The sequence below is a fragment of the Emys orbicularis genome, chromosome 1 (genome assembly GCF_028017835.1).
Source record: "Emys orbicularis isolate rEmyOrb1 chromosome 1, rEmyOrb1.hap1, whole genome shotgun sequence".
Lineage (NCBI taxonomy): Eukaryota > Metazoa > Chordata > Testudines > Emydidae > Emys > Emys orbicularis.
This window is the reverse complement of record NC_088683.1, coordinates 58,925,767-58,941,277: the sequence shown is the minus strand read 5'-3', so window position 1 is coordinate 58,941,277 and position 15,511 is coordinate 58,925,767. Positions and strand designations below refer to the sequence as shown.

Genomic DNA, 15,511 nt, shown 5'->3' with positions numbered 1-15,511 from the left:
GATGATGCAATCATAACGAAGCTTACATCACTCTGCTGAACAAATTGCCCTATATCAGCTCTAGAAATCATACAGTGTCGTGCTCTCTTATTTGTCAGTGTTTGATTTTGCAAAGGGACACATTTCTGTTTAGCCAAAGTGAGCAGAGATGCCTCGTACTTGTGTGAACAGTGCAGATAACTTCTGCTATGTTTGTGGTGAAGTGACTTTTGCATCACAAAAGCGCAGTATAAGCACTATGGTTAAGAAAGCCTATCACCTTTATTTTGGCTGCAAAATTGGAGATCAGGACAAGAGGTGGGCCCCACACATATGCTGCAACACTTGTGCAACAAATCTTCGCCAGTGGTTGAACAGGAAAAGGAAATCTATGCCTTTTCCTGTGCCAATGATTTGGAGAGAGCCAATGATTTGGAGAGAGCCAACAGATCATACCAGCAATTGTTACTTCTGCATGGTGCCTCCAGTTGGGAAAGGTATGTCAAAGAAGAAAAAGTGGACTATGCATTATCCAAACATTCCATCAGCTATACGCCCAGTACCCCACGGAGAACGACTGCCGGTTCCTGATTCATCAGAATCATTCTCACTTGAGTCAGATGAGGAAGAGGAAGAGGATGAAACTTCTGGTCCTGAACCATCAATGTCACAGGACCCACATTTTCTCCCATCCTCCTCCTCTGAACCACACCTCATAACACAAGGTGAACTGAATGACCTTGTCAGGGATTTGGAACTACCCAAGAGTAAGGCAGAGCTGTTGGGCTCCAGACTACAGCAGTGGAATCTCCTGGCAGGTGATGTTAGGGTTTCCATGTTCCGTGACTGTCAAAAGGATCTTGTCCCATTCTTCTTCATGGAAGGTGAACTTGTAGCCTGCAACAACATCGATGGTGTGATGGCAGCCCTCAACATCGTTCACGATCGAGATGAGTGGAGACTGTTCATTGATTCATCGAAGACGAGTCTTAAAGCTGTTTTACTGCATAATGGCAATGTTTTGCCATCAATTCCAGTTGGTCATGCAGTCCATATGAAGGAAACCTATGACAACATGAAACAACTTTGAGGTGCATAAACTATGACCAACATCAGTGGCAGCTTTGTGGCGATTTGAAGGTTGTTGCTCTCTTGCTTGGTCTGCAGACTGGATACACAAAGTACTGCTGTTTTCTCTGCAAATGGGATAGTCGTGCAAGAGATTCCCACTACATCAAGAAAGACTGGCCACTCCGACAGTCATTGGAGCCTGGGAGGAAAAGTGTTCAGCATCCACCACTTGTTGAATCAAGGAAGATTTTGTTACCACCCTTACACATCAAGCTGAGTCTGATGAAGAACTTTGTCAAGGCCATTGACAAAACACAAGCAGCTTTCAAGTACCTCCGTGGAAAATATCCAAGGTTAAGTGAAGCTAAGATAAAGGAAGGTGTCTTTGTTGGTCCTCAGATTCGTGAACTTCTTCCAGATGATGCATTTGACCATGCACTGCGTGGCAAGGAAAAGACGGCATGGAAAGCCTTCCAGTTAGTGGCAATAAATTTTCTCGGAATCAACAAGGCAGACAACTACAGGTTGTTGGTGGAAAACCTCCTCAAGGCATACAAAAGCCTTGGTTGCAACATGTCACTAAAGATACATTTTTTGCACTCTCATCTAGATTTTTTTCCACCAAACTGCGGAGCAGTGAGCGACGAGCACGGCGAGCGATTTCACCAGGACATTGCAACAATGGAGAAACGCTATCAGGGCAAATGGAGCCCATCAATGCTTGCAGACTATTGCTGGACAGTGACAAGAGATGCTCCATTTAATGAATACAAGAGACAAGCCAAGAAGCGCCGAGTAGACACTGAATAGGACTAAACTATGTACAGAATAGTTTTTTGCCTTTTGTTTCATAATAAATTTTAGTTATATAACCCTTTTGCTGATTTTTAAAGTGTTACATAAATAGGACAGGTGAAATATTATCATGTAAAGCAACCATAAACACATGAAAAGACCTAGGTTTACAATTTATGATTAAAACTCTACTATCTACACAATATACATAGACATAAAATGTAAAAACTTAAATATCTTAGAAACAGTAGCCAATCAGTTGTTTTAATTGTCATATTTGAATTCAGCACATCAAAATACATAATAAATAGCACATTTTATCTCTGAAGCAGACGACTTCTCAAAAATTGTAGACCAGCGTAATTTGTGTCCTGATCCCTATAATGAATGGGAGTTTTGGGTGTGCAGGAATTCAAGATCAGGTCCTTAATTTGAGATACATGTAACAGAGAAAAGGATACAAAATCTATAGATCCTGTCTGTAGGTTTTCCAGAAAGGTTACTCTTAAAGTATGAGGTCTGAATTGCATTTTGAAATTTTTTTAAATATAATCCCAAACTATTCTGATTTATTTAGTTATTTCAGAAGGCATTAGATAAGCATGGAGTAAAAAAATAACCTCTATATTAAAAATAAAATCATTGTTGCAACTATCGTTTCTCAGTTAATTTAAAATTTTCTTGGTACAAACTGGAAAGTCCAAGACAAATTTTCATGTCATTTACTGCCATTTAAAAAGTAAATGGCATTCGTTAGGTTTTATTGGTGGTTTTAATTTGGGATTATTTATACAAATTTATATAACTGAAAAATGAAAGTCCATTTCCCACAATTAAATTAAATGTTCTTCGTTACAATTTTAAACAACTTTAAGAATCATTAAGTCCTAGTTTTCTTCTGTAAATATCTGTTAGGTAATCTTTCATTTGTGGTTTCACATTTTCATTGAGACATCTAATACATTTCAGCAGGCTTTAACCATTTTCACTTGAATGAGCAATATTAGAGATAACAAACTTTAAAAGAAACTGTTTGGACCACCGATAGTCCTATAATCATTATGTCTTCTATTTTCCTTTTGAATGACCATCTCATCTGTTCCCTCTCCACTGCTGTTGATGACCAAAACATTTGGTTCTGTTTATTTTCTGTTTCCTGTATAATCTTACTCTAACTATGAAGTTTAATAGTAGAACTTTGTTATATAAGAGAACCTAGGATCATATCTTCATACAATATATATAATGTTTCCTGTACATTCTATGAGTGATCCTTTTACATTCTGCTATTAATTTATGTTGCAATTATAATAGATTAAATCTTCAACCTTCTTTGGAGACAGGGCCAATGCAAATTTAGCCAATTTGAAATTAAAGGAGGCATGTCAAGGTTGGATTTGGCTCACTAATTTTAAAGAAGATGTTCAAGTTTTGAATTGTTAGTACTAAACATAAATATTCAGTATATAGTTAAGCACATGCAAAATAATGTCTTTAGAAGGTCGCCTCTATAAGGCTGCAGAGGGAAAAAATATTTATGTGTGTATTTTATTACTATTATTTGACATCAATTGACCATTTAAAATTATTCACATTTTATTAAACAAATTATTGCTGGATATACCTTAGAAGCAAATTATTTGTAAATATAATATGAAAAGTGTCTTGATTTTTAATTGCAAGGGCAACAAGGAATTAAAGACTAAGATTACCTTTGTGTTCTCTGCTCTAGGAATTGCACCTTTGTAAGTAGAGAGTTCTTTGACAACGGGGCTCTTGTAATGCTATCTCTTGAATGAAGAAGTGCCCACAGGAGCTAGAAAGGCTGTGTCTAGTAGCTTTTGAGGATTAACTAATGATTGGCAGATGAAGACCATTGAGGATGGAGGGGCATCCAGCCATGTGAATGTGCTCTCTTCCTAGTATATCAGATGGGGAAGTGAGCTTGTGCTGTACTATAGTTCCATTCTATTAAAAACAGAATGAAAAGGGAGAATCTTTAGAGTTTGTGTTTCTTTGTACATGCATTTTATTACTTCTTTAAAATATCTGTAGACACTTTAAGTGTACTACCAGGTATCAAGGTCTTCTTAGTATTTTTAGATTTTTAAGTGTAGACAATGTGTGATGCTTTGAGGTCTAAATCCTTTGAAATCAGAGTTTATCTTTGAAATACCTTTCTAATTATAAGGTTTGTAAAAATTGCAGGTTTTCTCACCAACCTTAGTCTTAGATAAAGGTAAAGAAATAGCTGAGTTACAGCAAATTGTTTTATATGCAGCATTTACCACATTTTCCTCTCTTTGGATTATTCAAAATGTAACACAAATCCTTTAAATTATATGCACACCATTTTAAAGCCATAAATTGAAAAGTTCACAGGAAGGACAAATGATTTCGTTTAGAAACATTCCCATTCTTTGTAGTCACTGCCAATTAGAACTGTATGCTGTTAGTTGTGGGGTAAGGCTTGTTTTTAAAACATAGTGAAAGTTACATAAAGAGACATGATATCAATTATGATGTTTAATAAATGCAGCTCAGGTCCCAATCCTGCAAAGATTTATACATATGCTTAACTTTAAACACATAAGTAATCCCATTTAAATCCATGGGACTATTTACATGTATGAAGTTAAAGCACATGCCTAAATCTTTGCAGGTCAGGGCCTGAGTGAGCAAGTTAACATCCTATTTAATTAAATGTGATGAGCATCTTTGTGTAAAATGTGTGTGTCTCAGCAAAACAGTTGTGTAGAGTGGCTTGCCACCGGTAGTTTTAAGGCTAGATGATTTAAAGTTTTTGCAGCCAGGGGGCTGTATTTTGTAAACTTTATTTCCTGGAAATAGAAAGGTTTGATTATATTGAGATGTGATGTAAATTCCCCTGATGAAGGACACTAGATAGGAGAAAGAAGGAAATACCTGCTGGCATTTGTGAAGAAAGAGGAGGTTACCCACTTTGGCTAAGTCTTCTTTTCTGCATCTGTGTATGAATGACGTTTTGATTTGCGTAATCGTTCTCCACCTGATTGTAATGGAAGCAATTGCACAAGACTTCTAAGGCCTAAGATAAATCATAGTCTAAAACCTAGAATAAATTAAACTGTATCCTTTCTGAAAACTGAAAGAGAAAAAATTTCCTTTTGTACATCAACATTTTTCCAGAAATAAATTTATCAGCTACATTAATTCTTCAGATATTGAAAGGCAACAGTTTCATTAATTTATTTCCAATCTCAGCATCAAATATTGCTGATTTTACTTGTATGAAATACACCCATTCCGCCCACACACTACATAGTGCAGGATCAGGACCTAAATAGGATCTGCAGAAGTGAAGAGAGCTGCTAGAGAGTTGGGGTGAAATCCTGGCCCCATTGAAATATAAATGTAAATAATATAAATGTGAATTATAAGTGTAAAAATTATAAATGTAAATTATAAATGTAAATTATGTAAATTATAAATGTAAATATATAGTAAATGTAAAAATATAGTAACGCAGGATATAGTAGGATATATTAACATAGGATTAAAAACAGTACAAACTCCATGAGGCTCTAGGGTCTATATGACACATTCTTATACAGATTCTGGAAACTGAAGGGGTTTTGTTTTGTTCGTGATTTATTCTGATTCATTGTATAACCCATCTTTTCTTATACACACACAAATGAGCAGTATATTTATTTACAAACAGAAGAAGCCTGGATGAATTGTTGTGAAATCAGCATATTTATGAGATCTCGTGAGTTGACGGCTGATCTCATATATTTAAAAATGACTGATTGAATGAATGAACAATTAACTGATTGTTGGCCAGGATGTGAACAATAAGTACTGTTCATTAGGAAAAAACTTCTATAGTAACTTCAAAGTAGACATGTACAGTAGATATTGCACAATATAAAACAGTTATTACTTATTTGTATTATGGCATATGCTAAGTGGTTGCTTTTTCTGTTTTTTTCTGTTATTTTAAAATTCTAATAAAGACAAAGGAATAAAGCAAATCTATTTCTTCTTTTCCAGTGTTCCGTTTCCTGTGGAAAGGGTATAAAGTATCGTGATGTGCATTGTGTGAACAGCATCCAAATTAAATTAGAGGAAGAAAACTGTAGACATTTAAAGAAGCCTCGAACCCACAAAGTTTGTAGAGCTGTCAGATGCCCTGCATGGAAGGCCAACAGGTGGAAGGATGTATGTAAAATTTACTGTAATTATATACCACTCTTCCTTCTAAGCAAAGCATAAAAGGCCATATTAATGCCATACTGTTTCAATTAAAGTGCTAGACAGAAGTTGTTCTTCATGTGCTACACGCATAAGAACGGCCATACTTTGTCAGACCAAAGGTCCATCTAGCCCAGTATCCTGTCTTCTGACGGGGGCAAATTCTAGGTGCTTGAGTGGGAATGAACGGAACAGGTAATCATCAAGTGATCCATCCCCTGTCGCCCATTCCCAGCTTCTGGCAAACGGAGGCTAGGATCACCATCCCTGCCCATCCTGGCTAATAGCCATCGATGGGCCTATCCTCCATTAACTTATCTAGTTCTTTTTTTAACCCTGTTATAGTCTTGGCCTTCACAACATCCTCTGGCAAAGAGTTCCACAGGTTGACTGTGCGTTGTATGAAGAAATACTTCCTTTTGTTTGTTTTAAACCTGCTGCCTATTAATTTCATTTGGTGAACTCTAGTTCTTGTGTTATGAGAAAGAGTAAACAACACTTCCTTATTTACTTTCTCCACACCAGTCATGATTTCATAGACCTCTATCGTATCCCCCCTTAGTCATCTCTTTTCCAAGGTGAAAAGTCCCAGTCTTATTAATCTCTCCTCATATGGAAGCTGTTTCATACCCACACTAATTATATCTACAGTTTAAACTGAAGTGGCTCACTCTAAGGTCTTACTTTTATCTTTAAACTAAATCACAGAAACGACTGACAAATTTGCAAGTGAAAATGAAAATCTATTTGATAATACGCATCTGTTGCTGATTAATAGTTTGGGGCTTTCCTCTCACAAGGCAGCCTGTTCTTGAAGGGAAGGTGGCCTAATATGTATATTCAAGATGAAATTGTTAAGATAAACATTTACATTCTGTGATTTTTTTTTTAAACAGAACTCCAAATCTTTTGAGATTTTCTTATCAGTGTGTAATAGTGTATTGTGTCATCATTCATCACATGCAGTACTTTGCTTTTAACTTGCTCTTTAAGGGTAAACTTTTCAAAAGTGTCTTAGGCACCAGGGATCCCGAATCCCACTGTGTCCTACATCACATACAAGGGGTTGGCAGCTGTATAAAAGACATCTAGTACAGCACTGGAAGCAGAGATTGTGTGGAAGTTTGTGAATGTGCTCCAGCGTTACACACTCTGAAACATTTTGTTGTATTAGAATAGATGTTTTGTTTTGCACCTTAAATTTGTTTTGTCTGAGTCATCTTTGGCAAGTCTATCCCTAGTCATGTGTCTGGGTGACGGTATGTTGAGACAGAATAAATTATAACATTTCTACAGTATAATAATGCATCATAAATAATTGAATTTCAGTACATTTTTCCTATTAAAATATAATTAAAAGTATTATCCTTATAATTTGATAATTTGCAACCAAAGATGTGTCCTGGAGAATTATAGCAAATTCTTCATTTCAGCATCTTGACTTTTTATTGTTGTTTTGAAATTAACAGTTTATATAACAATCTATCTGACACAGGCATGTACTTGTGATGAAGAATACTACATGAAAACAAAAATGTGTATACAGAGTCTATTGTCTCTTTTACACTCACATGTAGGCACCTGGAAAGTTAATGACTATGTTACAAATGTGTCTGGAGAATAGAACCTCCACCCTTGCATCTGGGATCTTCAAATAAAATGAATTTTAAAAGTTGTGGTATACATCTTTCCTATTCAAATTGTATCAGATAATTTATTCTGTCTCTTAAAAAGGTGCACACTTTAAGAACTTTGCCAATTATGTGATTGGGGTGGACTGGGTATCCTAAAAGGAAACAAAGATGTAGAGAAAGGGGAAGAACTCTTTCTTATGATTTGGTGGTTGCTGAAGTCTTAAAAATATTGGATGGAAATGGTAAAATGAAGCTGCACAAAGAACATTTGTTTGTGTGTGAGAGAGCTATTTAGATTAGCATGTGAATAGCTAAGGTGGATCCCTTTCCTCCCATATGCCAAGAATATATAGGGGCAACAATAATTTACCTGGTGAAGTGGAGGAGACTGTCCATGTGGACCCAATAGACAGGGGTCTCCTCAGTCCGGGCTTCAATATGTCATGTGCTGGACTATTTGTTATACATGAACCAGCAAGGTCTGGCCATTAACTTCCATCAGAGTCCACCTAGCAGCTTCTCAGCTTCCCATCCTCTGACTGGTAATTGTTATCTTTTTTCCAATCCCATGACAATCAGATTTTTGAAGGGTCTGGAATGATTATATCCCCAAGTAGAGGATCCTATTCCCTCTTGGGACTTAAACCAGGTAAATATACATACTAGATGTTTTTCTACAGTTTCAGAGTATGTCTTGCATTGCCATTGAACAGATCTCCTTCTGAGGTGTCAATCACAGAACTTCCAGACTGTCACGTGAAGAGCCTCTATATCAGGATAGAGGAGGTGACTGTGGTCTTGTGAGATCAAATCTGGGTCCAGCAGTAGAGTCAAAGGAGCCCTAACTGGGAGGCTCAACAGAATGGAAAACCAGTGTTGGTGAGACCATGCTGGTGCTATAAGTATTACTAATGCATAATACTGATTGATTTTCAACACCACCCTGAGCAGGAGTGGAATAGGAAGCAACGTGTACAGAAGCTTGTCTGTCCAGTGCAACAGAAAAGCATCTGACAGAGAACCTGGACTGTGACCTGTTCGTGAACAAAATTGATAGAACTTCCGGTTGATTTTTGTTGCAAACAGACTATGAAGGGAATCCTCCACAGTCAGAAAATGAAACTAGCTAGATCTAGGCAGGCTCCAGCTCGGCTCTCTGAATCACCTAGCTGCGGGCTATGATATGTGGAAATAGCCCGCTGGGCATTCTGGGAGCTGTAGTCCCCAGCTTGCTCTGACAGAGAAGGTAAACTACAACTCCCAGAAGGGAGTGAGCCAAGCACCATTTTGAAAGAGGTCTGGTTATACTTTAAGCTAGCGGGCGGCAACAGCGGGTGCTGTGAAGAGAGTAGTTGTCACTGCTGTCTGTTCCTGCTGGATCTGTGTGCGTTAGAGCTGCGAGGGTTGTGTAGGGGTGTCCGAGCCCCCCACTGGGAGGGTGGCATTGCATACAAGGGCCCAAGATTGTAGCTTGCGGGGAAGGAGGCATGGTGGGGGTGGAGGTCTCTGGGGAGAAGTGGAGGGTGGTTGGCAGTCGGGGGTTTGGTCCAGCCCTGCGTCACTGGTGTGCGGTGACCCATGGAGCTGTTAATAGAGCCCTGCAAATCCACAGATATCCGCGGACAATTTTTGTGGATCGCGGATCAGATGCAGATACAAATTTTTGAGCCCTGCGCAGGGCTCTAAAACTGAACATACTTTATTTTATACTACTAAGATTTCAGCTATATAGGCCTGATCCTGCAATGCCGGTGCATGTGCTTAACTTTACATATGTGAATAGCCACTCTTCCCACTGAGACTTGAGTTAAACATGTTGCCATATGTCTTTGCAGGATCATGATCCTTATTCTGTAGTATATATTTAACCTCACCTGTTGAAGGGGTGTTTTTTCCATTGTAATTTGACATTTTCATCCTAAATCTCTTCTGACAAAAATGTAGAAAATTGAAGTAAGCACCTGAACTATGTTAACAAACAGTAGAAAACAGAACTTTGTTAGTGTAATAAGTGCATTGTAAAAGGGTTATATGCAAGCACCTTGGTTTATGAATGACATGCGATAATGGAAATGATACCATATTTGGTGGCTTCTTTCTTTATGTATGGGATGTTAGATGGGATGGGATCTGAGTTACTACAGAGAATTCATTCCTAGGTTTCTGGCTGGTGAGTCTTGCCCACATGCTCAGGGTTTAGCTGATCACCATATTTGGGGTCGGGAAGGAATTTTCCTCCAGGGCAGATTGGCAAAGGCCCTAGGGGTTTTTCGCCTTCCTCTGCAGCGTGGGGCACGGGTCACTTGCTGGATTCTCTGCACCTTGAAGTCTTTAAACCATGATTTGAGGACTTCAATAGCTCAGACATAGGTTAGGGATTTGTTACAGGAGTGGGTGCAGGGCCGGCTCAAGGCACCAGCCGACCAAGCACGTGCTTGGGGCGGCACCTGGTAAGAGGCGGCCAATCTTGGGGTGGCGGGGGGTGCTCAGGGTTTTTTGTTTTTTGGGGGGGGTTTGGTCGGGCAGCACTGGGGGTGGGCTGGGTTGTTTTTGTTTTGGCGGCTGGGAGCGCTGGGGGGGGGATTCGGCAGCGGCGCTCTGCGGGGGGGGGGGTGGCGGAGTGGCAGGGCACTCCGCGGGGGGAGGGGGAGGTGTTCGGCAGCGCAGCTCGGCGGTGGGGGTGTTTGGCGGCTCGGCGGGAGGTGTGTGTGGCGGTGGGGGTTTCGGCAGTGCGGCGCTCGGCGGGGGGGTTCGGCAGTGGGGGGGGTGTTTGGCGGCGCTCGGCGGGGAGGTTCGGCTGCACGGCGTTTGGCGGCGCTCCGCGGGGGGGGGGGTGTTCGGCTGCGCGGCGCTCCGCGGGGGGGTGGTGTTCGGCTGCGCAGCGCTCCGCGGGGGGCTGGGAGGTTCGGCGGCGCGGTGCTCCGCGGGGGGGGTGTTCGGCTGTGCGGCGCTCCGCAGGGGGCTGAGGGGTTCGGCGGTGCTCCGCGGGGGGCTGGGGTTGTTCGGTGGGGGTGTTCGGTGGCGCAGCACTGCAGGGGGTGGTGTCGCGGTGCTGAGGGTGTGTGTTATGGCGGCGCTATGGAGGGCGGCACTCTCTTTTTTTCCTTGGGGCGGCAAAAAAGTTAGAGCCGGCCCTGAGTGGGTGGGTGAGATTCTGTGGCCTGCATTGTGCAGGTCGGACTAGATGATCATAATGGTCCCTTCTGACCTTAAATTCTATGTATTTTCTTTAGTGCTCGGTGACCTGTGGAGTGGGGATTCAACAACGGGATGTTTACTGTCGGCTGAAAGGCAGGGGTCGAGTGAATGAAGCAATGTGTAATCATGATGCCCAGCCCCCTAGTCAGAAGCCCTGTTGGCTGCCTGCCTGTGTGTCGTACCAATGGCTGACAGATGAATGGCAAGATGTAAGTATGGCCTTTCAACTAATGTGAAGTAACTGGCTTGCAAATTTGAACAGGCCTGCAAAATTCAAAAGCTGTGGCATGAAATTTCAAAGGCACTTTTTCTTTCTAATAAAGAACTTGTTTGTCTAGAGTTGTAGGCATAAACAGTGAAGAAAGTATCAGCAGGTCCCTAATGGGGGAGTTTAAAACTAATTTTAATGTAATAGTTCTCTCTCTCTTCAATCTCATGTAAACTGTATGTAGTGTAGAATATGTTTAACAGTGGAGGCCTCAAAAATCAGAAACTCTAAAATAATCACCTTTTAAGAATAGAAAAAATCTACAGGGAATGTCATGAAAGATCAAGTATTCAGTAGAAACGCCAAGGATAAAATCCTTTTGGGAACATTTCTTTCTACAATTGGGCGGAGGGATAGCTCAGTGGTTTGAGCATTGACCTGTTAAAGCCAAGGTTGTGAGTTCAATCCATAAGGGGGCCACTTAGGGATCTGGGGCAAAAATCAGTACTTGGCCCTGCTAGTGAGGGCAGGGGGCTGGACTCAATCACTTTTCAGGATCCCTTCCAGTTCTATGAGATAGGTATATCTCCATTTATATATTTATTTTATTTACAAGTTTTACAATGTGAAGATTTGCCTTTAAAAATAAGAAATAAAATAAAACATGGCATATCAGTTTAAGAAAATCCAAAGGCATAGAATTGTAGATGGTTTTGATATTATAGTACCTGTAAAAAATAAATAAGTAAAAATGTGACGCAAGTATTGCGGATAATTAAAAAAAGAAGCATAGCCAGGAAGATGCACAGGTCGCCTAGCTGTTATGTAATGTTAATTTATAACCTGATCCTCAGGGATGCTGCCTCTTAGAATCAGGCTACTAGGGGAACAAAGTCCCAAATTTGGGTATGATGATTTTTAAACTTAAATGGTGCAATATTTATACTGTAAAAGTACAGTCCTCTTGACTTGCTATTACTGTACATGCCATAAACCACAGATAGTCCACAGATCACTTGCTGGTGGCTTGCAAAGAGCGGGGTATTGGTCACATGATTCTGGCATATTTTCCTCTGCTAAATCAATTACAAGAAAGTTGAAGATATATAAATACATTCCTACTGTCACTTTCTCATGTAAGCAACTGCAGCATTTGCCAGAGGAATATTATGTGATCAGGAATGGAAGTGCCCACATGACTGAGATTGGGAGGGGAGGTGTCCTAGAGACAATCTCTATTAAGCTGTGCTCCACATTGTAACAGAGTTTGAGAAACCCCGGTTTATAATATGAGAGTAATTGTAATCATTGAAGTACTATGATGTTAGCGTAACAGAGGGGAGGAACCAAACTTTACACACACAGAACATCCTTGTGGTAGTAGCCGTCAGTGCTAGCGTCACAAGAATGTTTTGCACATAATGCATGTGGGCACCTCGCCTGATGTTGCTAATGCTGAACCCTGGCTTCATGGGGAGTTGTGCACTTGCACCCTTTCTTGGTCCATCCAGGTGAAGGCTGTTTTTCTTTAGGGGAATTATTTATTTCGTTTTTCTTTTTAAAAAAAATCCTCTAAAAACGTTTATCTGAACTGAGAATTGAAATGTCTGTTTTAATTACTTTTTTTTTTAAATCATCATCTAGCTTCATTTGCTCCCACATGTCTTCCTTTGCCATTTTCTAGTCTTTATGCTTCAGCTTCCCTGTATTGTGCTTTCAATGTCCCTCTGTGTGTCTGCTCCTCATCGGCTGCCTCTTCCTCTCATCATCCCCCTGATCCCAACAAGTACAGTGCTGCCACCTCTCCTTCTCAGCCCTCACCAAAGACAAAGGAAGTGGCACTAACTTGACAAAGAGGTTCTGAGGTACCCACTATTGGAGTATTGGGAGTGCTGTGGTACTGGCACACTAGGGATGAATACTAGCCAAGACAAACATAAACATGATTTGCTAGCCAGTGGTGCAGAGATTCTCTAGACTGTTCAGAAATGTTTAGGATAATGAGTTTTATAACAGGAAATACACATTTTCAAGAATAAGTATGGATTTTCCCTTCTCTCCAAATGCTTGTATTTTTTTATTTAGAAATGCAGAGCTCTCAACTGGAAACATACAGTGGAGTCGCATAATACGCGCATTTAACTTACGTGAATTCAACTATGCGTGGTCTAGGGTTCCGTCCATCGGGCTGAGCAGGGCCAGCGGCTGGGACCCTGGCTTGCAAGGGGCTGGCAGCCGGAACCCCAGACTGGCGGCAGGCTAAGCAGCTCAGCCAGCTGACGGTCTGGAGTTCCATCTGCCGGCCCCGCTCAGCCGGATGGATGGAACCCCGGGCCGGCCGCGGACTGAGCGGGGCTGCGAACCCCGGCTGGCAGGAGCCGGCGGCCAGAACCACAGACCGGCAGCGGGCTAAGCCAATCTGGGGTTCCAGCTGCCAGCCCAGCTCAGCCCGCTGCTGGTCTGGGGTTTTGACTTTCGCCTTACGCGCTGGCTTTAGAACCTAACCCCCACGTAAGATGCGACAGTTCTTAAATGCACTTTGCTTTGCTGTCTCTTCTTGGTAACTCATTTCATGTTTGTTACCCTTTGTGTGAAATTCCTTTGTTCACATTGTCCCTGCCCCTTCTTTCACAGTTATATCCAATATTAATGGTTACTAATGTAGAGTTTGGATTCATTTTATCAAAATTCCTTTATAACTTAACATTTGCAAGATGCTCACTTTCTAAAGACCAAGTTACCCAGCCTACATTAATTGAATGCTTATTGTTTCTTATTCTTTCACACAGAGGAGTCATTTTGACCCAGCCCCTTGTCCTGCCCTGACATTTTCTTCATTTTAACCTCTGGCTCACCTCACATGTTACACAGTCATATATGAAACAATAAGGACGTATAATTACAAGTGCTGGTATCCGTGCTTTGAGAACAAAGTGAAAGGTTTGGACACACTAGGTGTTTTGTACTGAAATAGATAACAGGTTTCACTAGATCTTTGTTTCAAGGTTTTACTTGTGTACCAGATAGATTTGTTCTATAAATAACCATTTTAAATGGAAAAGCTGTAATTTGTTTATGTCATACCCAGTGCTCAGCATCATGTAGGAAAAAGGAAACACGCCGGAAGGTCAAGTGTGTGGATGAAAACAAGATCCAAGTAAATGAAAGTTCCTGTGATCCTGCCACAAAGCCTCCATCGATCAAAAAATGCAGGATTGCTCCCTGTAAATATGTTGTGGTTACAGGAGACTTGTCACAGGTAAATTAATCATGTTGCTAACCAAATTTTCATTTTGATGTTGTATATCAGAGAATATTAATATAAATTGTACATTCTGTGTAAAAAAAATATTTTAGACTTTTTCCGCATGGGACATTCACACCAGCCATGATTTCTTGTTGTGGCTCCAATACCACAATCCTATGTGGTTGTGTTCCACAATCCGTTGCAGCTCTGGGTGGGAGGAGTACTGATGGGTAGGTATTTTCTGATACCTGTGGGTGGGGGCAACAGGGACAATACTTAAGCTCTTTTCCTCCTCCAACTGCATTTGTGCTGCACTCTGAGCCTGTGGGCGGGGCTGAGTACTGTGAGTGCTGGAGGGCCCCGGCTCTAGACTGTCAGCTCCTCAATATATGTTCCACTCTATATGCATCCGAAGAAGTGGGCTGTAGCCCACAAAAGCTTATGCTCTAATAAATTTGTTAGTCTCTAAGGTGCCACAAGTACTCCTGTTCTTTTTGCGGATACAGACTAACACGGCTGCTATTCTGAAACCCACCATCTTTAAGTGACTCTTCTCTGGAGCAGGGTACAGGGGGTAAAGGAATAGCAGGAACTGTAATGGGGTGAAATGGCATCAGCAGGAAGATAAAGGGAGCTTCTTCTCTTCTATCAGTTTTCTCCCCCTTGTTTGCAGCAGCCCCCATGTTTTAGAGATTTTGCCATGATCTACTAGCCATACCTCATGACCCACCTGAAGATTCTCAGTTAGAGAACAGCTGCTCCTCTTGGTCCTAACCACCAAATTCCTTTTCTGTGTACTGAAGAACCTCTCCTGGGGCCTCATCCAAAGCCCCACTGAAGTCAGTGGGAGTCTTTCCATTGAGTTCAGTAGGCTTTACATCGGGCTCCTGGACCATTGGACCTTTCTCACCTGCACTGTGTGGAGGTAACTGCAAAGCCAGGTTCCCACCTTGGGACAGGGGATGGCATGAGCTCCCACCTCCAAAGGCTCCATAAGTCCTGAGGCATAGTTATTGTAGCGCTCCATTTCTGTACTCTGCCAGATCATTACTAAGATCTGCTGGGCCAGCATATGTGGGAATAATGGCTACTACGCCCCATACTCCCACTGAAGAGAGGATCAGAACTCACTAACTCTATATT

The 15,511-nt window shown here is 41.2% G+C and overlaps 1 protein-coding gene across 1 annotated transcript in view; it reads left to right on the top strand.

Annotated features, from left to right (window-relative positions):
- The window catches only part of ADAMTS20 (ADAM metallopeptidase with thrombospondin type 1 motif 20), a 185,312-nt gene that overhangs the window by 161,032 nt on the left and 8,769 nt on the right, over positions 1-15,511 (top strand). Inside the window, exons 29-31 of the mRNA XM_065400040.1 lie at positions 5,881-6,048; positions 10,949-11,122; positions 14,210-14,380. Of these exons, the coding sequence (XP_065256112.1) occupies positions 5,881-6,048; positions 10,949-11,122; positions 14,210-14,380 (513 nt within the window). The remainder of the gene's footprint in view (positions 1-5,880; positions 6,049-10,948; positions 11,123-14,209; positions 14,381-15,511) is intronic.